The 27,240-nt window shown below is 52.0% G+C and overlaps 1 protein-coding gene across 2 annotated transcripts in view; it reads left to right on the top strand.

Moving 5' to 3' along the window:
- The window catches only part of EPB41L5 (erythrocyte membrane protein band 4.1 like 5), a 39,277-nt gene extending 12,052 nt beyond the window's left edge, over window positions 1-27,225 (top strand). The window contains exons 3-26 of one of the 2 annotated variants that reach the window (XM_069732647.1): window positions 3,170-3,274; window positions 3,844-3,886; window positions 5,083-5,161; window positions 5,270-5,314; window positions 6,707-6,759; window positions 7,104-7,224; window positions 7,489-7,576; window positions 7,815-7,903; window positions 12,709-12,778; window positions 14,243-14,412; window positions 14,743-14,849; window positions 14,945-14,972; window positions 15,753-15,798; window positions 16,071-16,180; window positions 20,159-20,325; window positions 20,539-20,630; window positions 20,845-20,973; window positions 21,064-21,119; window positions 21,198-21,287; window positions 22,460-22,553; window positions 22,812-22,895; window positions 22,972-23,013; window positions 23,231-23,361; window positions 23,565-27,225. In XM_069732647.1, coding sequence (XP_069588748.1) covers window positions 3,170-3,274; window positions 3,844-3,886; window positions 5,083-5,161; window positions 5,270-5,314; window positions 6,707-6,759; window positions 7,104-7,224; window positions 7,489-7,576; window positions 7,815-7,903; window positions 12,709-12,778; window positions 14,243-14,412; window positions 14,743-14,849; window positions 14,945-14,972; window positions 15,753-15,798; window positions 16,071-16,180; window positions 20,159-20,325; window positions 20,539-20,630; window positions 20,845-20,973; window positions 21,064-21,119; window positions 21,198-21,287; window positions 22,460-22,553; window positions 22,812-22,895; window positions 22,972-23,013; window positions 23,231-23,361; window positions 23,565-23,622 — 2,097 coding nt within the window. In that variant the 3' untranslated portion in view covers window positions 23,623-27,225. The remainder of the gene's footprint in view (window positions 1-3,169; window positions 3,275-3,843; window positions 3,887-5,082; window positions 5,162-5,269; window positions 5,315-6,706; window positions 6,760-7,103; window positions 7,225-7,488; window positions 7,577-7,814; window positions 7,904-12,708; window positions 12,779-14,242; window positions 14,413-14,742; window positions 14,850-14,944; window positions 14,973-15,752; window positions 15,799-16,070; window positions 16,181-20,158; window positions 20,326-20,538; window positions 20,631-20,844; window positions 20,974-21,063; window positions 21,120-21,197; window positions 21,288-22,459; window positions 22,554-22,811; window positions 22,896-22,971; window positions 23,014-23,230; window positions 23,362-23,564) is intronic. The other variant, XM_069732648.1, reaches the window with a different exon arrangement.
- The last annotated feature ends 15 nt before the right edge of the window (window positions 27,226-27,240 follow it).

Genomic DNA, 27,240 nt, shown 5'->3' with positions numbered 1-27,240 from the left:
AAGACTAAAACAAATGATTCCTTGTCAGCCATTGATCGTCTGATGATCTGAGCAGCGAGTATCGCACAAAATAGGATTAGATATGTCATAATCATCTGCCAATCTAATGTATCTAAGCCTACCATGTGTGATACTGTCTGCTGAGCCATGTATCTAATCCTCTCCTGTGTGATACTGTGTGCTGAGCCGTGTATCTAATCCTCTCCTCTGTGATATTGTTTGCTGAGCTGTGTATCTAATCCTCTCCTGTGTGATACTGACTGCTGAGCCGTGTATCTAATCCTCTCCTGTGTGATACTGACTGCTGAGCCGTGTATCTAATCCTCTCCTGTGTGATACTGACTGCTGAGCCGTGTATCTAATCCTCTCCTGTGTGATACTGTCTGCTGAGCCGTGTATCTAATCTTCTCCTGTGTGATACTGACTGCTGAGCCGTGTATCTAATCCTATCCTGTGTGATACTGTCTGCTGAGCCGTGTATCTAATCCTATCCTGTGTGATACTGTCTGCTGAGCCGTGTATCTAATCTTCTCCTGTGTGATACTGTCTGCTGAGCCGTGTATCTAATCCTATCCTGTGTGATACTGTCTGCTGAGCTGTGTATCTAATCCTCTCCTGTGTGATACTGTCTGCTGAGCCGTGTATCTAATCTTCTCCTGTGTGATACTGACTGCTGAGCCGTGTATCTAATCCTGTCCTGTGTGATACTGTCTGCTGAGCTGTGTATCTAAGCCTACCACATGTGATACTGTCTGCTGAGCCCCTCATAATCCAAGTCCTGAGAGTGAGGACATCATATGAGGGGCTCGGCAGAAAGTATCCCATGTGGTAGGCTTAGATACACAGCTCAGCTCTGGTCAGTCCTGGTTCTGTGGGGTCAGGAGACATTTTGGGTCCCCGGCGTTTGTGCCTCTTACACTGTTGAGCCGCGGTGTCGGTATTCCTGTTGGTCACTTGTTGCGCAGCAGGAGCGGGATGAGATGCAGCCCCCCCGTGTCCAGAACAATGGCCGCAGCTCGGCTCATTAAGAGACACAAAGAGGCTTTTCAGCCATTGCCCAGACGGTGCCCGTCCTGCGCTGAGGAGCGTCCTGGCCCAGCACCCTCCGGCCCCCTCCCTGGTCATGGCCGCCACATTCCTGCTCATCCACAGCCCTGACCAGTGATAAACCAGTTCTCCAGCATTTATCTGGGCCCTTCAGAGATCATCGCTTTCTTAAGTGTTTGTGAAGAAGGCAAAAAATTCCTTGATAAAAATCTGGAGCAGCCGGATCTGGAGCCGTCGCCGTGCGCAGACGTGGGGCCCTGGGCGGTCGCCGTGCGCAGACGTGGGGCCCTGGGCGGTCGCCGTGCGCAGACGTGGGGCCCTGGGCGGTCGCCGTGCGCAGACGTGGGGCCCTGGGCGGTCGCCGTGCGCAGACGTGGGGCCCTGGGCGGTCGCCGACTCTACCAGACCCCAGAATGGTAAACTTGTCGCTGAAGAACATGTCCTGTAAACCCACCATTCAGGACTCCGGCAGAGCTGGGTGCCAACCTGTGAGCTGGCATGGCCACATGTTCATGGTCACTCTGCTCTTCCAGTTACTGATTGTGGGGTCATGGGGTCACCCTTTATTACCCGGCCCTATTGTTGTCCTCACTGGTGCGGTGTCCAGAACCCCCTGCGGCCCCTCAGGGTCCACCAGGGCATTAGCGGCGATGTAATGGTGCTGAGCCACGAAGCCACGGCATAGAGAGAACAACAAGCAGCTTTATTAAAGCGGTCCTGGACCGTGCACTGTGATGGCTCAGTGGGCACGAGAACCCGCAGAGGCGCGGGCAATGCGCAAACTAAGTGACTGGTGCAGCCCTGCAAATGTCATAACCGCAGGCAGGCTGGGAAAGAGGCGCTCGGGGTGGGAGGTGACATGACGTGTGGACCCCCTGCAAGAGGTAAGGTCCAATGACGTGTGGACCCCCAGCAGCAAGAGGTGAGGTCCAATGACATGTGGACCCCCAGCAGCAAGAGGTGAGGTCCAATGACGCGTGGACCCCCAAAAAGAGGTGAGGTCCAATGACGTGTGGACCCCCAGCAGCAAGAGGTGAGGTCCAATGACATGTGGACCCCAGCAGCAAGAGGTGAGGTCCAATGACGCGTGGACCCCCAAAAAGAGGTGAGGTCCAATGACGTGTGGACCCCCAGCAGCAAGAGGTGAGGTCCAATGATGCGTGGACCCCCAAAAAGAGGTGAGGTCCAATGACTCGTGGGGCCCCCCTGCAAGAGGTGAGGTCCTAGACTCCAGTTATAGTGTCGGGGTCGTCACGACAATACCCTTCATCCACCAGTCATTCCAAATCAGATTTAAAGCAGTGGTACCGAAGTGAAGAATGAGTCAGACACAATGCTGGTTCAAACTCAGAGTCTGCTTATGCTTCCACACGTAGTGGTAACCTCACAGCAACTGAACTGTTTATTTCATATACATAACATTATATAGTCCATTGGGGGAAGGTGTGCAGAGGGCGGGGTTAGGCGGGGTTTAAGCAATGTATCTAGTATTCAGTCCCTCTGATTGGCTATGACATCATCTGATGAATCTTCCTTTGTCCACATCTTGTTAAGTTTCCATTTCTCCAGAAACGATACTTCAGCTTCAGAAACGAAAGTAGATTCTTGGCAAGTACAAAAACTAAGGCAAAAGTGAATACTGGCAGCCATCTTAAATACAGTTAAATTTGCATTTAGCAAGCAAAGGGGAAAAACTTATTGTTTCACAGCATAAGAATATATAAAAGTACAAAAGAGTATAAAAACGTATATTTTTACCTTGACAATAGGTGCAGGGTCTCACCTTGCAGGTCGTCTGCATCTTGGGGGGTCTTCAAGTACTTAATCTTACATGATGTAAGGTAGAAAGCCCCCCATTCATGATGATGAAAACAGAGTGGCTGATAACGGAGGACAACAGCTTTATAGATTTTGTAATTTTGCATCTGAGACCCTTTTTGACTTCTCCTCCTGCGGCGTTGATGCTGTGAATGTGGGCTTGCTGGGTCTTGTAGTGTGGATGTTTACAATAAATCTTGGTTCTAGGAGGGTTAATTCCTGTTTTTATGTTCTTCCTATTATTATTATTATTATTATTATTATTATTATTATTATTATTATATTTTTTTTTTTTTTTTTTTAGAAAAAAGCCAAAGGTCAGGAGCTGTTTGAGCAGATGATGTATCACCTGGACCTGATCGAGCAGGATTACTTTGGGCTCCAGTTCATGGATTCCGCACAAGTGCCGGTAAATTGGGGGCAGGTGATGGGGACAGTGATTTCGGCTGGGTTGTATGACGGATCCTGTGGCCCCCGGTCAGGGAGGCTTGTGGCCCCTACAATCGCAGGCCCTCCCTGGTGCCCGGCTGGAGGCGTGGGCCGGGAGTGAGGAGCCCCGGCTGGTTTTCTTCTCCTAGAAGCCTGTTTTCTTTCATCTCCTCCACATTCCTGGGCTGGAATTGAGCAGCTCAGAGACAGGCACCGAGGGGAGCGGGGGTCCGCCTGTAGGGGAGCCTCCCAGGGGTCTCAATGCCACTAATGGGGGAGGGGACGGCTTCTAGTACAGCAGAGTTTAGTCACAAATATACAATGTATCAAGTTATAAGCACAAGATATATAGAGTAATGGTGGTAAACTGGGAGGAGATGGCACCTGCAGTCCCATGTAACACCACACTACTCAGAATGATCACTGTTACATAGACTGTAGGTGACATCTACAATTTGTCCGCAGTTATATTACTTTGTTACATAGGACTGCAGGTATTATTTAATATTGTACCTGTGGTGTTAACCCTTCTCTTCCCTCTCTCCTCAGCACTGGCTGGACAACACAAAGAGCATTAAAAAGCAGGTGAAGAGTAAGTAGTGCGCCCCCCGCTGTCACATGTTGGGGGCAGATTGTCTGACCTGTTGTAGGAGGCTGGCAATCATCGGCCCCCCTTCTGTTACGTGACCCCACGGTGCAGGTGCTCAGCTCTACGGGTGTCCTGTCCCCTTTAAGAGCACAGCTGGGACAGTGACGCTGCCCATCACCGGACTGACACAAGGGTGAATTGTCTTCTCTGCCACCTTGGTGCGGGGGAGGAGGGATGCCATGCTCCATGACCACAGTCACATCCCAATAAAATGACTTAATTGGGTGCAGGTCGTTTACATTCCGCAATCTCTGATGCCTGAAATTGGGGAGCGGCTGAGGTCACGATTAAGTGGCGGCCCAAACTGAGCGCATGACCCCACCTGCTACCAGTAGACGCCACCATGGCCACCGGCCGCTTCATGCAGCCACTGTTACCGGCTCCTCCAGTCACATCCAGAGCTGCAGCCATCGTTTTCTTGGTGCAGATGGGGGCAGGCTGGTGGTCCATAGCTGCCCTGTGTGCGCTGCATTGCGTTGTGGGATGTGTAGTGTTAGTTGTTTATGTAAATACAAACTGATACAAAGAATGAACATATTGGGATGACACAAGCGAGGCACCAGGCCGGGTATTCTGGATGCAGCTCTGGGTGGGATTGGATTTTATTATTAATCGATGGATCGCAGAACAATCCTGGGAAAGTTCCCACAAACCAGACAAGTGACCCTAAAGGTCTTGTGCACATGGCGGACGCTCCCCGAAAAGCCCCGCTAGCGTCTTCTGCGTCAGACTCTGCAGGTGTACGGCCTCTATAAGCCTCCATGTGCTCGTGGACTTAGTGGGAAGGTCTGGGGGTGGAATTGGTTCCTTTAAGAGCCCGGTAGAGCGGGGCGTAACTGGTGGGTGCAGTCGCCCCCAGACCCTGGAGCCAGGTGGGGCCAGAAAGGTCCATTTGGCCCATTTGTTATTGGTCTTCACAAACACCCGATAGTTGCAGCGGCTGGCGGGCGTTTCTTGCTCGGGGTAGACTTCCCCTTTAAGCACCCCCTCCCTCCCAGGCAGTAACTTCCTGGCGCTGGATTATTCTGCCTCCGTCTGATTTGATTATATAATTGTGGCGCTGAGAAGCCGCGGACGCGGGGGGAGTCCGGGTCAGCGCTCCCATCCGGATACATTAGATAAACCTGTTTCTCCTGCAGTCGGACCCCCGTACTGTCTGCACGTGAGGGTCAAGTTCTACTCGTCCGAGCCCAACAACCTGCGGGAGGAGCTCACCAGGTGAGTATCGCACGTGATGGGATTAGATACAGCGGTATCGCCAATGACGGGCTTAGCTACGGTAAAGCAGCACACGTACCGCACTGATTATTTCATTTCTGTTTTCAGATATTTGTTTGTTCTGCAGCTTAAGCAAGATATTCTCAGTGGAAAGTAAGTACACCCCCCCCTCCCATCATACACTGCGCTATGTACGTCTCCTGAGTATATTGGGGGGAAATATCAGCCTGACTCAGTTTTAAAGGGCCGGTGTCCACTAGATCATAGCAGAATGGAGCGTTCTTGAACTTTCTATGATACTTTGTTTGCTGTAGTTGTATCCAGTAACAAATGCCCCGTGTGATACAATGTATCGTTCTGTGCTGTTTCCAGCTCAGAGGGTTGTCTGGATCAGAGTGTTAAAGGGGTCTGTCACCCCCAAAATACTAAATCACTTATACAGCTCTGTAGGGGACGTGGCCCCTATAAGACTCACACCTGTAGAATTAACCTGTTAGTGGTTTAATTACCAGGAAATAAACCAACTTCAGCCGCGCTCGCAGCTTTTCATTCCTGCTCCGGTCTGCGGCCATCGACCAATGAAGCGACGTGAGCGGCCGCAGTCCGTGCAGAACCACTGATGGGGACCCTGCTCATGGTGCACACCGAGGGGCCACGCTCCGGGCACCAAAGCCCCTGATTGGTATATGGCAGGTTGTTGGGGCATGCTGGGAGCTGTAGTGCTGGGGGTTGTTGGGGCATGCTGGGAGCTGTAGTGCTGGGGGTTGTTGGGGCATGCTGGGAGCTGTAGTGCTGGGGGTTGTTGGGGGCATGCTGGGAGCTGTAGTGCTGGGGGTTGTTGGGGGCATGCTGGGAGCTGTAGTGCTGGGGGTTGTTGGGGCATGCTGGGAGCTGTAGTGCTGGGAGTTGTTGGGGGCATGCTGGGAGCTGTAGTGCTGGGGGTTGTTGGGGCATGCTGGGAGCTGTAGTGCTGCGGGTTGTTGGGGCATGCTGGGAGCTGTAGTGCTGGGGGTTGTTGGGGCATGCTGTAGTGCTGCGGGTTGTTGGGGCATGCTGGGAGCTGTAGTGCTGCGGGTTGCTGGGGCATGCTGGGAGCTGTAGTGCTGCGGGTTGTTGGGGCATGCTGGGAGCTGTAGTGCTGCGGGTTGTTGGGGCATGCTGGGAGCTGTAGTTGCCCCATGGCGGTAGTGCTGCTGACCCCAGTTGCAGGCTATACAGGGGGCTCTAGTCAGTGAGGGGGATGGTATTAATCTCCAGGCGGAGTTGCGAGGCTGGTCCTCGGTGGTACGGAGCAGCCGTATGGATGCCTGGCATCGTGTCTTCCTTTCGGTCGGGCACCTATCACTCCCAGTACAGTGATGGGCCGCCGGCCCGATTGTGGTGGGACCGGTGCGGTGTCGCTGACGCTCTGCGTCCAGTCGTCACACACATCCTATCCCGTGCTCGGTGTATTAACCCTTCAGGGGCTCTTGTGTGTAATGTTTTCTCGGTGCCGGTTAGTTCCTGGCTGTGCCCGTCCTCACTGTTGATGCCTTTGTCTTTCAGGCTGGAGTGCCCGTTTGACACTGCTGTGCAGTTGGCGGCATACACGCTCCAAGGTAAGCGTCGGGGGGTCGCGATGACGCGTCGTGGATGTCCTGTGCCCCTCTGTGGGTGGCGTGCTGGCCACGGTGTGGGCACTAAGCCCCTGTCTGGCTGCTGCGCTCATAAGGAGATTGTGCGGAGATGAGACTGGATGGTAATCCGGGTTTAGCAGCGCTGGCTGCCGGGAGACATTTCCAGAGGAATCCTGTGTTAACCTTTCCTCTCGGTGCCGGGTGATTAACCCCGTGTAACCCGTCCACCCTGGGACGCTGGCGCCCTGATATTGGGGGAGGATCCTGGGGGCCGATGTCTTGTTGTATCCGTGTTCTCAATGGTTTTGGGTTTATTTTCCCTCCAGGGGAACTGGGCGACTTTGACCCTCTGGAGCACACGCCGGACCTGGTGTCAGAATTTCGCTTTGTACCGACGCAGACGGAGGAGATGGAGCTCGCCGTGTTTCAGAAGTGGAAGGAGTTCAGGTAGTCGGGGGCCGGAGACTTTATCTCGGGGCCGAGGTTGGGGGTTTATTCCAGTCACATCCCAAGCTGCATCTACTGCCTTGGAATCCATCAATATTGGCCGTGTGCTCGGGCGGTCCTCCGGACTGTGTGCTCCGGCGGTCCTCCTGGCCGTGTGCTCCAGTGGTCCTCCGGGCCATGTGCTCCGGCGGTCCTCCGGGCCGTACGTCGCTGCGCTGCATGCTGGGCGATGAGTGTGATGGCCACTCTCCTTCTCTCCCCCAGGGGTCAGATGCCTGCCGAGGCGGAAACCAACTATCTGAACAAAGCGAAGTGGCTGGAGATGTACGGCGTGGACATGCACATCGTGAAGGTGAGCGCTGCCGTCTACCAGGAGCCTCGGTTGCTCTGTGTTGTGTCCACCAGTCGTCTGCTGTGTAACTACAACCCCCAGCATGGCTGATCAAAGCTAATGGCCGCCGTTAGAGGGGTGCAGCAAAATATGCAGTTGTGGCGTAAAGTTGCCATCTGTGCCCCCCCGGGATTTGCGCTGAGGGTCTTCTGAGTGTCCGGTTCTGACCGTTTCCCTCCCCCTCTTATGTCGTCTTCAGGCTCGAGATGGAAATGACTATCAGCTCGGACTGACCCCGACGGGCGTCCTGGTATTCGAAGGGAACACAAAGATCGGATTGTTCTTCTGGTGAGTGCCGAGATAAGCGGTGACCTGGGATGTTCCCAGGAGAGCAGCGGGCTCTGGCGTGGGCCGTTCCCGGGGAGCAGCGGGCTCTGGCGTGGGCCGTTCCCGGGGAGCAGCGGGCTCTGGCGTGGGCCGTTCCCGGGGAGCAGCGGGCTCTGGCGTGGGCCGTTCCCGGGGAGCAGGGGGCTCTGGCGTGGGCCGTTCCCGGGGAGCAGGGGGCTCTGGCGTGGGCCGTTCCCGGGGAGCAGGGGGCTCTGGCGTGGGCCGTTCCCGGGGAGCAGCGGGCTCTGGCGTGGGCCGTTCCCGGGGAGCAGCGGGCTCTGGCGTGGGCCGTTCCCGGGGAGCAGCGGGCTCTGGCGTGGGCCGTTCCCGGGGAGCAGCGGGCTCTGGCGTGGGCCGTTCCTGGGGAGCAGCGGGCTCTGGCGTGGGCCGTTCCCGGGGAGGAGCGGGCTCTGGCGTGGGCCGTTCCCGGGGAGGAGCGGGCTCTGGCGTGGGCCATTCCCGGGGAGCAGCGGGCTCTGGCGCGGGCCGTTCCCGGGGAGCAGGGGGCTCTGGCGCGGGCCGTTCCCGGGGAGCAGCGGGCTCTGGCGTGGGCCGTTCCCGGGGAGGAGCGGGCTCTGGCGTGGGCCGTTCCCGGGGAGGAGCGGGCTCTGGCGTCGGCTGCTCAGTTCTGATGTTTTTGTGGCCACATTTTTGGAATCAATGACTACACAAATGTGAGAAAAATATGTAGAATTGAGAGTCCTCAGTGGTTGATTCCTTTTAATGGCGAACTGAAAAGATGGTAACAAATCGCAGCTTTCGAGACTACACAGGTTTCTTCATCAGCCATTAAAAGGTATCAACCACTGATGAGTCTCAATTCTACATATTTTTCTATCTACTGGCGAACACGGTACCAAGATATATTTCTTTCCTGTACACAAATGTGGTAATTTTTTCAGCCGCTGCTGTCCATATTGGGAGTTGTAGTCTGTGCTGTTGGGGTCACATTTCCCATCTCACCAGTGCATGATGGGAGGTCGTATCATCGGCGTGGTCTGGTCTCTATCGGGGGCATAGCGGCTTAAACTGGCTCCAGACCTGAGATCAGCGGCGCCGTCATCTGTGTGTACTGTATGTGTTATGACGCCGCGTCCCAGGATGTGCTGGTGGTTGTAGTCCGTCACCCCATTGCTGCTCCTGTAATGCCCGTCTCCACCACAAGGGGGCGATGTTCTCCAGGATTGGCAGGGAGTGCAGCATCTGAAAAATGTCGGTATTTTCTAGCGCAGATTGTGGTGTAACCGGAGCCTCCTGTCCGGGGCGGATTAATGCTGGGGGCTGCCAGGTACAGGTAGGGCATTACTCACTCCTCAGCCGGCGGCACCGAGTCCTTCCTGCTCTTACAGATTAGATCTGAACCCACAAAGCGTTACACAATTCCTGGACTCCGGCCCCGGATGATCGGACATTCCAGATTATTGGACATTTACTACTAAAGACGCGTCCAGGGTTCATTGACTGATCGTGATGGAAAATTCTCCTTTTTTCCTTCCAGCTTTCAGGATCTCTGCTGCTGTCAGTGACTAGAAAGCTGCTTACATCATGTGCCTGACTACGTGCACAGACCTCGTACTGTTCACAGCAGAAGGTTTGCTACATTGTGTGCAGTCCAGACTCCGCACATCTCTCCCTCTGGTTACATGTTATTGGTGGGGGATGGTCGCCTGGATACAATTGTAGCAAATCCTCAGCTATGAAGCTATTAGGTGACGCGGCTCCTCGGCCTTTCTTTATATTACTAGCTGAAGAGCCCGGCGTGGCCTGGGCATAGTAAATATCTGTGGGTAGTTATAGCACCTCACTTCTCTTATTTTCCCACTAACACTTGTCATTACAACCTCACATCTGTCATTTTCCGATCACTCCACTATTTTCCCCTCAGTATATACATGTTTGTCATCTCCTTTATATGTAGTATACACCTGTATGTCATTTCCCTATATATAGTATATACCTGTGTGTCATCTCATGTGTATATAGTATATACCTGTGTCATCTCCTCCTGTATATAGTATATACCTGTGTCATCTCTTCCTGTATGTCATCTCCTCCTGTATATAATATATATCTGTATGTTAACTCTCCTGTATATAGTATATACCTGTGTATCAACTCCTTCTGTATATAGTATATACATGTCATCGCTCCTGTATATAGTATATATCTGTGTCAACTCTCCTGTATGTAGTATATATCTGTGTCATCTCCCCTGTATATAGTATATATCTGTGTGTCATCTCCTCCTCTATATAGTATATACCTGTGTCATCTTCTATATTTAACATATACCTGTATGTCAACTCTCCTGTATATAGTATATACCTGTGTATCAACTCCTTCTGTATATAGTATATACATGTAATCTCCCCTGTATATAGTATATATCTGTGTGTCATCTCCTCCTCTATATAGTATATACCTGTCATCTTCTATATTTAACATATACCTGTATGTCATCTCCTCCTGTATATAGTATATACGTGTGTCATCTCCCCTGTATATAGTATATATCTGTGTCATCTCCCCTGTATATAGTATATACGTGTGTCATTTCCTCCTGTATATAGTATATATCTGTGTCATCTCCCCTGTATATAGTATATATCTGTGTGTCATTTCCTCCTGTATATAGTATATATCTGTGTGTCATCTCCTCCTGTATTAGACCTCGTTCACACGTTATTTGCTCAGTATTTTTACCTCAGTATTTGTAAGCTAAATTGGCAGCCTGATAAATCCCCAGCCAACAGGAAGCCCTCCCCCCTGGCAGTATATATTAGCTCACACATACATATAATAGACAGGTCATGTGTTATGACCTGATAGTTACTGATAATAAAGCACGAGCTCTGGGACGTGGGAACTCTGCTGACCGCAATCCCTAATCCTATCACACACACTAGAAATAGCCGTGGATTGCTCCTAACGCTCCCTATGCAACTCGGCACAGCCTAAGGAACTAGCTAGCCCTGAAGATAGAAAAATAAAGCCTACCTTGCCTCAGAGAAATTCCCCAAAGGAAAAGGCAGCCCCCCACATATAATGACTGTGAGTAAAGATGAAAATACAAACACAGAGATTAAATAGATTTAGCAAAGTGAGGCCCGACTTACTGAACAGACTGAGGATAGGAAAGGTAACTTTGCGGTCAGCACAAAAACCTACAAAAAGACCACGCAGAGGGCGCAAAAAGACCCTCCGCACCGACTCACGGTGCGGAGGCACTCCCTCTGCGTCCCAGAGCTTCCAGCAAGCAAGACCACAATAAAAATAGCAAGCTGGACAGAAAAATAGCAAACCAAAGAAAAACAAGCAGGAACTTAGCTTCTGCTTGGAAGACAGGTCACAAGAACGATCCAGGAGTGAACTAGACCAATACTGGAACATTGACAGGTGGCATGGAGCAAAGATCTAAGTGGAGTTAAATAGAGCAGCCAGCTAACAAATTAAAGGGACACTGTCACCTGAATTTGGAGGGAACAATCTTCAGCCATGGAGGCGGGGTTTTTGGGTGTTTGATTCACCCTTTCCTTACCCGCTGGCTGCATGCTGGCTGCAATATTGGATTGAAGTTCATTCTCTGTCCTCCATAGTACACGCCAGCGCAAGGCAAGATTGCACCTAGTGCAGGCATGTACTACGGAGGACAGAGAATAAACTTCAATCCAATATTGCAGCCAGCATGCAGCCAGCGGGTAAGGAAAGGGTGAATCAAACACCCAAAAACCCCGCCTCCGTGGCTGAAGATTGTTCCCTCCAAATTCAGGTGACAGTGTCCCTTTAACCTTGTCACCTGTGGAAGGAAACTCAGAAACACCCACCAGAGGAAGTCCATGGACAGAACCATCCGAAGTACCATTCATGACCACAGGAGGGAGCCCGACAACAGAATTCACAACAGTCATGTGACTGACAGCTGCCGTATTTCCTATATGGTACATTTGTTGCTCTTGTAGTTTGTCTGCTTATTAATCAGATTTTTATTTTTGAAGGATAATACCAGACTTGTGTGTGTTTTAGGGCGAGTTTCATGTGTCAAGTTGTGTTGAGTTGCGTGTGGTGACATGCGTGTAGCGACTTTTTGTGTGTCGAGTTGCATGTGACAGGTTAGTGTGGTGAGTTTTGCGCATGGCGAGTTTTATGTGTTGTGCATTTTGAGTAGGTGCAAGTTTTGTGTGAGGCAACTTTTGCACACGCGGAAAAATTGCCACATGCACAAGTTTTGCGTGAGGCGAGTTTTCCATGAGGTGAGTTTTGCACGTGGCGAGTTTTGCGCAGTGACTTTTGTGTTTTAGACTTTTGTGGCGAGGTTGGTGTATGGGTGGTATGTGTTCAAGCTCTCATTCTTTAACTCCCCCTTGTTCACATCTGGCAGCTGTCAATTTGCCTCCAACACTTTTCTTTCCCTTCTTCCCCGTTATGTAGATAGGGGCAAAATTGTTTGGTGAATTGGAAAGCGCAGGGTTAAAATTTCGCCTCACAACAGCATAGCCTATGAGGCTTTCGGGGTCCAGACGTGTAACTGTTTTGTGGTACTCGCTCGCTCACTCAGCTTTATACATTAGATGGGTCCATTCACTGACAGCAAGCAGTGGCTGAAGAGCTGCACCTCGTTATTGATTGTGCTGGTCCCAGACAGCTCCTGGTAATGGCGGTTCATGGTGACCCGCGCTCCTCACCTGCGGCCGTCGTCCTGGAGTGACGCTTGTAACCTTCCGATAATCCAGAATTGTAATAACTCTCTGTCATTCATTTTCTTGCAGGCCCAAAATAACTCGCTTGGACTTCAAGAGGGCGAAGCTGACATTGGTGGTGGTTGAGGATGATGAGCAGGTGAGGAGTGTGTGGGGTCCGTCCTGTGGGGGGTGCTGTATATCAGGAGGTGGATGAGGATGATGTGTGGGGTCCGTCCTGTGGGGGGTGCTGTATATCAGGAGGTGGATGAGGATGATGTGCGAGGTCCGTCCTGCGGGGGGCGCTGAATATCAGGAGGTGGATGAGGATGATGTGCGGGGTCCGTCCTGTGGGGGGTGCTGTATATCAGGAGGTGGATGAGGATGATGTGTGGGGTCCGTCCTGTGGGGGGTGCTGTATATCAGGAGGTGGTTGAGGATGATGTGCGGGGTCCGTCCTGCGGGGGCTGTATATAAGGAGGTGGATGAGGATGATGTGCGGGGTCCGTCCTGTGTGGGCTGTATATAAGGAGGTGGATGAGGATGATGTGCGGGGTCCGTCCTGCGGGGGCTGTATATAAGGAGGTGGATGAGGATGATGTGTGGGGTCCGTCCTGCGGGGTGGGGGAGGGGGGCTGTATATCAGGAGGTGGTTGAGGATGATGTGCGGGGTCCGTCCTGCGGGGGGCGCTGTATATCAGGAGGTGGTTGAGGATGATGTGCGGGGTCCGTCCTGCGGGGGGCGCTGAATATCAGGAGGTGGTTGAGGATGATGTGCGGGGTCCGTCCTGCGGGGGGCTGAATATCAGGAGGTGGTTGAGGATGATGTGTGGGGTCCGTCCTGTGGGGGGCTGTATATCAGGAGGTGGTTGAGGATGATGTGCGGGGTCCGTCCTGCGGGGGCTGTATATAAGGAGGTGGTTGAGGATGATGTGTGGGGTCCATCCTGCGAGGGCTGTATATCAGGAGGTGGTTGAGGATGATGTGCGGGGTCCGTCCTGCGGGGGCTGTATATAAGGAGGTGGTTGAGGATGATGTGCGGGGTCCGTCCTGCGGGGGCTGTATATAAGGAGGTGGTTGAGGATGATGTGTGGGGTCCGTCCTGCGGGGGGCTGTATATCAGGAGGTGGTTGAGGATGATGTGTGGGGTCCGTCCTGCGGGGGCTGTATATAAGGAGGTGGTTGAGGATGATGTGCGGGGTCCGTCCTGTGTGGGCTGTATATCAGGAGGTGGTTGAGGATGATGTGCGGGGTCCGTCCTGCGGGGGCTGTATATCAGGAGGTGGTTGAGGATGATGTGCGGGGTCCGTCCTGCGGGGGCTGTATATAAGGAGGTGGTTGAGGATGATGTGCGGGGTCCGTCCTGCGGGGGGCGCTGTATATCAGGAGGTGGTTGAGGATGATGTGCGGGGTCCGTCCTGTGTGGGCTGTATATAAGGAGATGGTTGAGGATGATGTGCGGGGTCCATCCTGCGGGGGGCTCTATATAAGGAGGTGGTTGAGGATGATGTGCGGGGTCCGTCCTGCGGGGGGCGCTGTATATCAGGGGTGGGATAGCCGCTGCTCTGTCTCCCTCAGTCTGGACTCTGCAGGTCCCTGAATCTAACACACTTCTGATTTAAAGGGGAAGGAGCAGGAGCACACGTTTGTCTTTAAGATGGAGCATCCGAAGGCCTGCAAGCACCTGTGGAAGTGTGCGGTGGAGCATCACGCCTTCTTCCGGCTCCGGGGGCCCACGCAGAAAAGCTCCAGCCGCTCTGGATTTATCCGGCTCGGCTCCCGCTTCAGATACAGGTGAGGAGGTGACTGTTCTGCTCCAGTCACATCCAGAGCTGCAGTCTGTAGTGCTGGAGCCATGCGATGCAAGGGTGGAAGTAATCTGGGTGCAGCTTTGGATGTGACTGGAGCAGAACCTGCAACTCACAAGCGACTCGGCGCTACGTGTGGATGTAACCAATGTAGCAGAGCTGAACTTGACTGACTGATTTGCAGCCCCATGATAACTGTGCAGTCCTATGTAACCTCATTCTGGCTGCTCGGGTCTGTGAACATTCTTTTATTTGTGAGGCGCATTTCCCTTTTAATCCCTCAATCGTCAGTTTCTAACTTTCTGTTTCTTTTCAGCGGGAAAACGGAATATCAGACGACAAAATCCAGCAAACCGCGGCGTTCGGCGTCCTTCGAGCGCAGACCCAGCAAACGCTACTCGCGGAGAACCCTGCTGAATCGAGGTAGGCCGCGACCCGAGAGCGATGAGGCCGCCGTCAGGGGCGCTTTACGGCACGTTGTGACTACAGTCTCCTGATTGTGATGTTTCCATTCACAGCACAAGCTCCGCGATCCGAGCAGATCAGGTGAGTGCGGACGGTGCCGCTGTGGACGTGTTCAGACTGTGCGGATGGTGCCGCTGTGGACGTGTTCAGACTGTGCGGACGGTGCCGCTGTGGACGTGTTCAGACTGTGCGGACGGTGCCGCTGTGGACGTGTTCAGACTGTGCGGACGGTGCCTCTGTGGACGTGTTCAGACTGTGCGGACGGCGCCGCTGTGGACGTGTTCAGACTGTGCGGACGGCGCCTCTGTGGACGTGTTCAGACTGTGCGGACGGCGCCTCTGTGGACGTGTTCAGACTGTGCGGACGGCGCCGCTGTGGATGTGTTCAGACTGTGCGGACGGCGCCGCTGTGGACGTGTTCAGACTGTGCGGACGGCGCCGCTGTGGAAGTGTTCAGACTGTGCGGACGGCGCCGCTGTGGACGTGTTCAGACTGTGCGGACGGCGCCGCTGTGGACGTGTTCAGACTGTGCGGACGGCGCCGCTGTGGACGTGTTCAGACTGTGCGGACGGCGCCGCTGTGGACGTGTTCAGACTGTGCGGACGGCGCCGCTGTGGACGTGTTCAGACTGTGCGGACGGCGCCGCTGTGGACGTGTTCAGACTGTGCGGACGGCGCCGCTGTGGACGTGTTCAGACTGTGCGGACGGCGCCGCTGTGGACGTGTTCAGACTGTGCGGACGGCGCCGCTGTGGACGTGTTCAGACTGTGCGGACGGCGCCGCTGTGGACGTGTTCAGACTGTGCGGACGGCGCCGCAGAGGAGCATCCTCACCCTTCATCTCTTTTCTCTTACTGCCTGCAGCTCCGACCGGACGGATCCTGCACCACAAACCAACGGAGCTCAGCAAGTAAGAGGATTAGATACACAGCAGACAGTATCACACAGGATAGGATTAGATGCACGGCTCAGCAGACAGTATCACACAGGAGAGGATTAGATGCACGGCTCAGCAGACAGTATCACACAGGAGAGGATTAGATACACGGCTCAGCAGACAGTATCACACAGGAGAGGATTAGATACACAGCAGACAGTATCACACAGGAGAGGATTAGATACAGTAGCTCAGCAGGCGGCATTGCTTACTCCTGCAGTCCTGACTGGTTGCCTGTGTTGCAGGTTTGGCCCGTGAAGCCGCCGGTTCACCCCCCGGTTCCCGCTCTGCCGTCGCGCTTTGACAGTGAGACCCTCCACCAGAGTCCGGGCTCCGACTCCCCGGAGAAGAGACGGTGCGTTTCTCCCATTGGTGGTCGGGTTCCTTTCCGGGGTCTCCGTCCAGTGTGCGGCAGCCGCCATTGATTATGTAGAAGCTGCCTATATCTCTACATCTATTAGTCGCTTTTAAGGTACCTTCACACATAACGATTTCATTAACGATATCGTTGCAACGTCACGCTTTTTGTGACGTAGCAACGATATCGTTAACGATCTCGTTATGTGTGACAGCGACCAATGATCAGGCCCCTGCTGGGAGATCGTTGGTCGCTGGGAATGATCAGGACCTTTTTTTGGTCGCTGATCACCCGCTGTCATCGCTGAATCGGCGTGTGTGACGCCGATCCAGCGATGTGTTCACTGGTAACCAGGGTAAACATCGGGTTACTAAGCGCAGGGCCGCGCTTAGTAACCCGATGTTTACCCTGGTTACCATTGTAAATAAACAAAAAACAAACACTACATACTCACATTCTGATGTCTGTCACGTCCCCCGGCGTCAGCTTCCCCGCACTGACTGTCAGCGCCGGCCGTAAAGCAGAGCACAGCGGTGATGTCACAGTGCAGGGAAGCTGACGCCGGGGGACGTGACAGACATCAGAATGTGAGTATGTAGTGTTTGTTTTTTGTTTTTGTTTTTTTACTTTTACAATGGTAACCAGGGTAAACATCGGATTACTAAGCGCGGCCCTGCGCTTAGTAACCCGATGTTTACCCTGGTTTCCCGTGAACTTCGGCATCGTTGGTCTCTGGAGAGCTGTCTGTGTGACCACACAACGACTTACCAACAATCACGGTCAGGTTGTACCGCTGGTCATGAACGTTGGTAAGTCGTTTAGTGTAACGGTACCTTTAAAGGGGTTGTGCAGAATACCAGTGGCCATGTTACCCGGCTGGAACCTTAAGATCAGTCCAGTGAGGTGTATGGGGGTCGTGTGGCCCCTGTGGATACACCCTAGAACAGGATCTAAGCTTCTCAGCCGTACGGGGCCATAGATTAGATACTGGAGGACAGTCCTAGTGATATTGATCTCTGCTTGCAATCAGTGAATAGAAACGTTCTTTGTCTTCGGAGGCTGAACGCCAGTCCTCGCCTGCGTCACATTGTATCACTTTGTATCCAGTGTCTGAGCCGCAGCCTGGACTCCAGATTGCTGCAGTCTTCCTGCGCTGACACATTGTAACGGGCCGGTGTCTGGATGCTCTGCTGAGGGATTGTCTGAACTGGATCAGATGGTAATGAACTCTCCAGGTACAAAGCTCCATTCACTGACAGCAAGCAGAGCTCCAACAGAAGGTGATGGAAGGATGTGAGCGAACTGCAGAGATGTTTTTACCCGAGACTAGAGAGTGAAGGCTCTGCATGGTGAGGATGATGGGGGTGGTTATTCTTAGTTGTGGCCCCCTTCCTGCGCTCGGGGTGGGGGAGGGGAGCTGGATTTGCAGCAGTGTCTAGGTTTTGTGCTGTCTGTGCTGCGCTCGCTGTCTGCTGCTGCGCTGCTTTTCTTGTATCACACATCAGTCATTGCTGATCAGCTTGTGGTGTGCGGTGCCTGGTGGTGGGGGGCTCTGCTGGAGGCTGGGGGTCCTGCGATATGGATAGCGGCTGTGATCGCTGGTATCTGTATCCCGTGACGTTGTGTCCTCTGCTTCGCTCTGCCTGATTTTTGGGGACGTGATTCTTAGACTCTTTGGCTGCCAATATCAGACCTGATCTCTGCGGAGTCCGATCATCTCCGTAATGAGGGTTTCTGTGATAACCAATAATCAGAAGTTATGATCTGATCCGTAGTAATCCTCAGTGATCCTCCCGTGACCGCAGCAATCTTCAGTGATCAATAACTCAGAAAATGATCCAAACACATTCATCGTTAACGATCGGATCTGGAGACAAGCGATCAATAATCCATAATCCAATCAGACTAATCCGCTCCTGACAAAAGCAAATGTCACTGATTGGTCCCGATAAACACTTTAGGATCCAATGTCCATATAATCAATGACCCATCTGCACGGTCAGCTGCCATTGGTTGGATCTAAGTGATCAACAGTCAGTGATCGAGTGTAAATAGTGATCAGTCTGAAGGAAGATGCTGATCTTGATCGAGGATAATCGATGTAAACCACTGATGATAAATGTTTATTCTAATAATCTGTTATAAATGGATGATCTGGTCTCGGTCATGAGCTGGTGATCCGGTCTGCATAACCAATGATTGACTCCAAATCAGTCCTGACTGTAGTTGGTCCTAATCTGATGAGTGATCCAGTGTAAATATTGATTAGATCCCAGGAGTGAGAATTGATTACCTGTGATTCGGTAATCCATGACCTGATCCCCACGATCCATGATTGAAGACCATTATCCATCACAAAGATAAAGTAACTAAGGATCCCGGTTACAGATTGGGGTTGTCGGTGATCTGATTCTAATGATCCAATAATCTGTTAGTTCATCGTCTGATATAAATCTGTGATCTTGTGCCGCTAATCTAATAATCCAATAATTAATCGATGATCTGATGCCTTTTGATCAGTGATCGCATTGATGGATCTTCCAATCAATGATCCGCTCTTGATCTGATGACGCTGATTCCTCTGGACGCGGCAGCGCTCGCTGACTTTCCCTCCTCTTCCTCGCTTTTCTATCGGTTGCAGGCTTCTCTCTCGCCAATTTCATGGTCGTTTTATCACCATATTAATCTTTAGCCTTTAAATAAACCCATCGTAGGCCCGTGGGAGCGCCGGGCGCCGCGCAGGACGCTGGGAGTCACCGGAAGCCGCAGTCGTCGTCCTCACTGATGGCGGACAGGAGCTACACCCACTTCGTGTATCAGCACAATGCGAAAAACGCTGGGAAAGCGATCGAGCTCCGCGGCCTGAATCCCCGGGCGGCCATGACGGAGTTATAATGCGGATCACGCAGTCGTCACCTGTAGACACCGGACTGTGATTAATGAGGGGCCACGGACCCCCGGACCGCTCCCCATCACCGACCCATTTCCTGCGGTCAATAGAGCAGACACTATGCTGCCACTATGCCAGCAGGTTTGGGGGGAGGCTCCAGTATTATGGGCACGACCTCTTGGCCCCTCTCCCCCCATGGGCCCCATTTCCCCCTCGGACCCCTTCCCCGCTGTTAGAGCAAAACACTTTGTTACAATGTGAAACCTGCCAGAAAAAGCGGATTTGTGATCCAGACATTTATGGATGTGGAAAAGCTCATTTCTTGTCGGTGTCCCCATGATAACACTTCCTGCACCTGTGCCAGGTAGGATCCATTCATACGGCAGCCAATCAGAATCGCACACTGAGAAGGAACATGAGTTCCAGGACAGGAAGTGTTACCAGGGGGGCATGGGCACGAATAAGGCATTAAACCCCTTCAGCACCAATGTCGTCCTCGGCTCTGGAGCAGACGCCATCACTTCTATGTAAGAGTGAAAACCCAAATAAAACCGTTCTGTCCAAACCTGAATGTTTCCTGTACGGCCATAAATCGTGAATGCTGGCTCCGCCGTCTCCTGCTTGTGTGGCCACCAGGGGGCTCCTGTGTGCAGCTGATCCTGAGCTTCAGGTAATAAATGGTTAACCCTCCATTATTCTATGGTTCAGTGGTGACATCCCTGATACTCGCTGTCGCCCCGTATTCATCTCCGTGTGATGAGGGCGAGACCTGAGCGCAGTTTTCTCCCCGGAAATTGGCCGCTGTGTCGGTCTTCACTGCCATCCTTGCAATCTGGGCTCTGGCGGAGCAGATGTCTGCCAATTTATTTGGCTTTCCTCCATTACCGCGGTGTCCTCCACCACCACGGTCTCCATTACCGCGGTGTCCTCTACCACCGCAGTGTCCTCCACCACCGCGGTGTCCACCACCACCACTGCGCACCCAGGATGAGCTGTTGTGGATCTGTCAGTGGCAGCACAGCACTGGGCAGCTCGGAGCGCTGCTCCGGGGGCCGGGTCTCAGGTTTCTCCTGCTGCCTCCACAGCTTTGTTAGTGTCACTGAGAATCCGGAATTGCTGGAAAACAAACTGGACGAGATCCTGTCGCTGCCGGTCACCATGAGCCCCGGAGCCAGTCTGGATGCCGGACTCCTGGCCTTCACCAACCCCAGCCTAGAGGAACTACCCGGAGCCCAGCCAGATGCCGCCCTAGGTAAGGGAACGCTCCGGGTCGCCCTGGAAAGCTGGCTGACAACCAGAGGCCACCATTCCAGCTCGTACTGCGGTTGTCACCCGGCTTTTCTAGAGTCTGAAGTCTCTGGTATGGGAGTGGGGGAGGGAGAAGGCAAGATTGGGGGCTCTTTCTTTATCACGCGACCGTCCTGCCCCCTGTGATCTTCTGTTTTTTGGGTTTTTTTCTTTTCAGCTTTTGAAGATGCGACCGTGAAGCTGAATAACGTGGACGCCGGTAACATCGCTGTCCCTCCAGTGCGATTAAATATCAACGTGAACAAGCAGGTACCGGCGAGCACTCAGTCCTCCATTCCCTCCGCCTGTCGGCGCCTGCTGCTCCTTGTACCCCCCACTCGTCCTCGTCTCTTCTCCTCACCTGACTTTTCGTCCTAGGTGATATCGGGCCCCTGTGTTCCCTGCTTGGGGCCGCTGGCTTTGATTCTTGCTCCCCGGTCAGCAGCTATTTTCTTCTGTTATAACCCCCATCATTGTCTCTCAGGAGGATCCGGTGAAGCTTCTAGAGAAATGTCTGAATAACAAGGTAGATGCTCCAGCGCCGGCTGCACTATGGCCGCCCACCGACATCAAGAGCAACATCCTGAAGGCGCAGGTGGAGGCCGGACAGAAGGTGACGTCTTCTGGGGCTTTGTCTGCACCATACTGTCAGGGTAGCGGAGGTGCGTTCTGTCGTGTGACCCGGAGCTTTGTGTCTTCACAGATTATAGGAGATGATTTGGGGATCAGTCACCCGACCACCGAGGAGGCGTCTCCCCGGTAAGTGTCTCCATCGCCCCAGATCTCATTTGTAGACAACCCGTCTTCCCAGGATAATGGCCGTTGTTTCCTCTTTAGAAGCGTCAATGTGAAGATCCATAACCGCTCGGTGGTGCAGGAAAGTCCGGATGGAGAGCCGCAAACTCCACTGCAGACCGCGTTCATAACGTGAGTGGTGTCCTGCACCTTGCCCTTGTCCCCCGACACACACTGTGCTGACCCTGCCCTTGTCCCCCGACACACACTGTGCCGACCCTGCCCTTGTCCCCCGACACACACCACACACTGTGCTGACCCTGCCCTTGTCCCCCGACACACACTGTGCCCACCCTGCCCTTGTCCCCCGACACACACACTGCCCACCGTGCCCTTGTCCCCCGACACACACTGTGCCCACCCTGCCCTTGTCCCCCGACAAGTATTTTTGCATTCCTTGCATATTTCCTGCGCTGTCTCTGCCCTTATACACCCAACTCATGGCTCTGGCGCTGTCCTTGCCGTTTACTCCTTGCACACTCCCTGCTCTTTCTTTGTTGTTATCCCCCCAACATGCGGCTCCTGCACAGGCGTTGTCCCTGCACTCTGCCCCTTGCACACTCCCTGCCGTCTACTCCTTGCACACTCCCTGCCATCTACTCCTTGCACACTCCCTGCGCCGTCCCTGCCGTCTACTCCTTGCTCTTTCCCTGCTCTGAATTTGTCCTTACCCCCCTCCCCCACCCCCCCAACATGCGGCTCCTACATCGATGCAGTCCCTGCACTCTACCCCTCGCACACTCCCTGCACTGTCCCTGCCATCTACTCCTTGCACATTCCCTGCGCTGTCCCTGCTGTCTACTCCTTGCACACTCCTTGCACATTCCCTGCTCTGAATTTGTCCTTACCCCCCCTCCCCCCAACATGTGGCTCCTACATCGGTGCAGTCCCTGCACTCTACCCCTTGCACACTCCCTGCACTGTCCCTGCCGTCTACTCCTTGCACATTCCCTGCTCTTTCTTTGTTGTTAACATGCGGCTCCTGCACAGGCGTTGTCCCTGCCATCTACTCCTTGCACACTCCCTGCGCCGTCCGTGCCGTCTACTCCTTGCGCCGTCCCTGCAGTCTACCCCTTGCACTTTCCTTGCGCCGTACCTGCCGTCCCTGCCGTCTACTCCTTGCACTCCCTGCGCCGTCCCTGCCGTCTACTCCTTGCACTCCCTGCGCCGTCCCTGCCGTCTACTCCTTGCACTCCCTGCGCCGTCCCTGCCGTCTACTCCTTGCACACTCCCCGCGCCGTCACTGCCCTTGCATCTCCGTATAAACCTTTTATCATCAATGATCTTTTATGATTTGTCTGTAGAAATTTCGGATCCCAGGAGCTAAAAGATTCAAAACTTGAGACCTCGCTGATATCGCCCATCCTGCCACCCCCAGAAGAGGCCGCACACCTCAAGGTAACGTGCCCTCCCCCCACCAGGCTCTGCATCAGGATGGGATTGTAGGTGGAAACGGAAGCTGTAATTTGGGGAAGTTATGAGGTCCAGTGTTTGGGGGATGGGACATGGGGGTCTGATCATGGGCTGCCGATGATATCCCCCTAACCAGAGTCTCAGGCTGTCATCAGGAATAAGGAGCCACTACTGGCCCCTGCAGTCGGGGATGGGGTGTTGGAAGGGGCACCCATTATACCAGGTCTCTCTTTTCCCCCGCAGACGGCGACCGATGACCTGGACCTGCTCCTGGCGTCGCTAACAGAGAACCTCATTGACCTCACAGAGACGCTTGCTGCGCCGCCGGTAACATCACCTGTAGTAAAGCTGCCGTTGTTCGGCCCCTCAGTGCGCCAGGTGCTGACATGTCTGTTCTCTGCAGGTCTCGTCATACTCCTCTATCGCCCCCCGGTGGTTGATACCGGTAAGTGCAAGGACTGGTGTCGACTCATGTGGCCCCACTTTTCCAGTTGCCTTTTTTTTTTTTTAGAGAAGCTCTGCGGAGTCTAATGGGGACACTACTACTCCCACAATGCACCACAACAGACACTGACCTTGCAGCTGCAGCTCTGGATGTGACTGGAGTAGAAGGTGCCAAACCGCAGGACTGATATTTTCTCACTGATTCTTGCTGTTCTCAGAGTGGAGTCGTATCTAATGGTCACTTCGGAGCGGAGACCTCATTGCCAGCAAAAGTCCTGAATAATGTGATCGTCTCGCCGACCGCTGCGGCAGAGACCCCGAGTGTGACTCCTGCCAGCACCACCGCCAGGTGAAGTCCTACCCTTTGGACGTTATATTTGAGAGTCCCAGAAATGGCCGCCCCTGTCTGTGGTTGTGTCTGGTATTACAGCTCTGCTGTCGGTGTGGATGAGCTGTAGTTCCCTACATGACCTGTGGCAGGAGTGGCGCTGTTACCTACTACCATTCACAGCGCTGTGATCGGTGACTTCTCACATTTCCGCTTTATTTCAGCATCATCGTTCCCGAGGAAGTGACCAGACCGCGATGTCTGCTGACCACAGAGCTCTAAGGCGCCATCGGGAGAGACTGGACATTAAAGGGACGGTGTTATCAGTACAAGAAGCTGCAGATGAGCCGGAGCAGATGCCCTGACAGCCGATAAGACGATCCGTCACTTTAAGCTATCGATACACTGGAATCTCCCCTCCCCCGCTGCTGTCAGGTGGTGATTTGGACGACTCCCTGCGACACGTTACGGTCCGCTTCGCCTTACGCTCGGATCTCTCTGCACTTTTAAGGATCAACACTAAAGGTTAACTGTATCCCGCGATGACGGCTGCGTCATAACCTGTCCCTCTTGGACGAGGATTCTCCGGGGAATGTACGTAAAGATTCGCACCTGAGACCTCGCCCTCGTGACGCTCGTTACACGGTCATATAGGGATTTCTTTTTTATTGATGGATTTTTCATTAACTTTTATTCTTTTATTGTATTAGAAAAATGCTGAACTGTTAAATTTCCACAGTGTCACTGCTGTAATCCTGCTGTAAAGCGAGAGGCTGTAAAACTAACCCTGGACGGAGGGGGCTTCTGTGCCCCGCTGCTGTTTGGCGCAGGTGCCCGTTCTCCTTGGAAAGTTTATTTTAACACTGTTACTTTTACTCTTTATTTAGGTGCAGGATCATTTCTACCATAGAATACAGGAAAGATATATATATCTTGGTACCGTGTTCGCCAGTAGATAAATATTTAGACGTGACAGTACTCAGTGGTTGATACCTTTTAATGGCTAATTAAAAAGATGGTAACAAATTGCAGATTTCGAGACTACACAGGTCCCTTCATCAGGCAAAGACTAAAAGAAATACTGAAGAATCACATATTTATACACAACACAGAGAAAGAAGGCAATAGATAAGACAAGTGACGTGAAGCAGAATTGTCATTATTTGAGAGGGATAGACCTAAATATTGGAACAGTTCATAGATAAGAAGTCTGAATGTTTGATTGTCCTCTGAATGGGTCTGGTTCTATGTTGTGATGACCCCAGAAGGTCTGAAGAGCAAATTCCTTAACTGATGTAAAAAGCTATAAATCCATGCGAAACATTCATTCCTGCACTGAGTGTGTCAAATGTCATCATCCGCTTATACTCACAGACTCTTCTGTCTCTCTGAGATTTGAAATTACCTTTTAAAACAAGTAATTTCATGTCGATGATGCTATGACCTGGCATGAAAAATGTTTTGCTACCGGTAGGTCCATTCTTTTATTTCTCTTATTGTGTATCGATGAGAATTCATCCTTGTTCCAAGTTTTTGCCCTGTCTCCCCCACACACAGACCCCCAGTTGGACATTTAGTACAGTGTGGTGTATTTAATTATTTGTTCTAAATGTCCAACTGGGGGTCTGTGTGTGGGGAAGACAGGGCAAAAACTTGGAACAAGGATGAATTCTCATTGCCACACAATAAGAGAAAAAAGAATAGACCTACCGGTAGCAAAACATTTTTCATGCCAGGTCATAGCATCATCGACATGAAATTACTTGTTTTAAAAGGTCATTTCAAATCTCAGAGACAGAAGAGTCTGTGAGTATAAACTCATGAGGACTTTTGACACACTCCGTGCAGGAATAAATGTTTCGCATGGCTATATGTCTTTTTACATCATCAATTAAGGAATTTGCTCTTCAGACCTTCTGGGGTCATCACAACATAGAACCAGACCCATTCAGAGGACCATAAAACATTAAGACTTCATTATCTATGAACTGTTCCAATATCTATGTCTATCCCTGTCACAAAATGATAAAGACAAGTGCCGTGAAGCAGAATTATCTATTGCCTTCTTTCTCGCTGTGCTGTGTATAAATATGTGATTTTTCTGCATTTGCATTAGTCTTTGCCTGATGAAGAGACCTGCGTAGTCTCGAAAGCTGCAATTTGTTACCATCTTTTCCGTTAGCCATTAAAAGGTATCAACCACTGAAGACTCTCAATTCTAAATATTTTTCTACCATAGAATAGAGAAAAACTTCATATAGATCCTTCATGTCTCCTACTCCAGAGCTGCATTCTCTGCCAGCAGGATCTTGTCTGTACAGAGGTGCATTCTGGCTGATGTAATAGTGCAGAGCTTGCAGTGTATTGCAGCTCTGGATGTGACTAGAGTGTTGGCAAAAAGGTGAACCTTAACTTTTAAAGAAACCCTCCATTCCGCCTCGGCCTTGGTGCAGCTAGTATTCGATGTTGTCCGTACGGTGCAGAGCTGCTGCTGCGGTTCAGTGTCTGATACATTGATATTGAAATCATTGGTATTTATTCATTCCTTCCCTGAAAGTTTTAATACTTGTGGCCACAGACAATGAAAAAGCTGCACTGAAAAGGAAACCATCAGCATGTTGTAGTTTCTGTTAAATCTCTAATCTCCCCCCCCAGGGACTGAATGCAGCAGTAGGTGTTGGACTATAGATTGTGACTCTTGTGTGGAGACAATATCAGGCCAAGTGTTACAATGTATCACTGTGACACATTACCGGGGCACGCACCATAATCTCTCACGCCCCAGCACAGGCCGTGCTCCGGCGTGTGTAATCTATCACACATTAACTACCTGTACAAGGGCAGGAGGGTTCGGGAAGTTTTGGGTTGATGATTTTGTCTGTGGCACCAAAATCTGCTATTACTAAAGTCATCCGGTATCATGACTGGATATTCTCTCTTCCTCCAGTCACATCCAGTGCTGCACTCGCCACCAGGCTGCAGAGAAGCGCTGTGATCTCTGCAGTTAGTATTGTGCCCTCTGGATGGTATGAGTGACTGCAGCTCCGGCTGTGACTGGAGTACAAGATGTGATACAGGGGCTATGGATGCATGGGTTTGTGAATGTGTCTTGGCACGAGGGTAGGGAGGAGCGTCAACCTGATGCCTGCCGCTCGCTCGCAGGGGGGTTGTCACCGTGGCAGACTCGGCCCTCTGTTACTCCTCCAGTCCATGAAATGTTCTGTTACAAGAGGTATTTTTATTCTCCTATGAATCCTATAACCACTGGGCACTACAACTCCCAGCACGTTTGTCCTGTAGGCTGCAGCACTAGAGGTTGGGCACTTTATCTCCCTCCGCACGTTATCACTAACCTTTTTTATATCGGTCTATAATCATTTACAATGAAGGTGATAAGGTTTATGGTTCTATTGCCACCTTGGCCTCTTATACTCTAGTCACAGCCAAAGCTGTATTTCCATTATGTCTTCTGCTGTAATCGCGGCCAGAGCTGCAGTTACCGTTCCTCCAGCCCCTACCGCTGCTATTATCTAGACTTCTCTGTTGCATCAGAAAGGAAAGAACAACGTTTTGAATGCAGCTCTGGCTGTAACTGGAGTAGAAGCAATAGGAAACATTACTTGTAGCCTTCACGTGTGGGTGGGGTTAGGCTAAGCTCCGCCCTCTTCCTCGTAGTCACAATTGTATTTTCTGTCATAATGGCATTTTTACTCTTTTTGATATTGAAGCTTTTGCTGTAGATCAGAATGTAACTTATTTTATTTTTATTTTTTATGGCGATTCTTTGTAGACACCAGATCGTATCTCCAGTTTGTACTGAACCAATTTCCGGGGAAATGATTCTACTTGACATCAAATTAAAAACAAACAGATTTGTCTTTCTGATTTTCACTCTTCGGT

This window comes from Ranitomeya imitator, chromosome 7 (assembly GCF_032444005.1).
Source record: "Ranitomeya imitator isolate aRanImi1 chromosome 7, aRanImi1.pri, whole genome shotgun sequence".
NCBI lineage: Eukaryota > Metazoa > Chordata > Amphibia > Anura > Dendrobatidae > Ranitomeya > Ranitomeya imitator.
The sequence above is the reverse complement of the archived record's forward strand: the minus strand, read 5'-3'. Positions and strand labels throughout refer to the sequence as shown.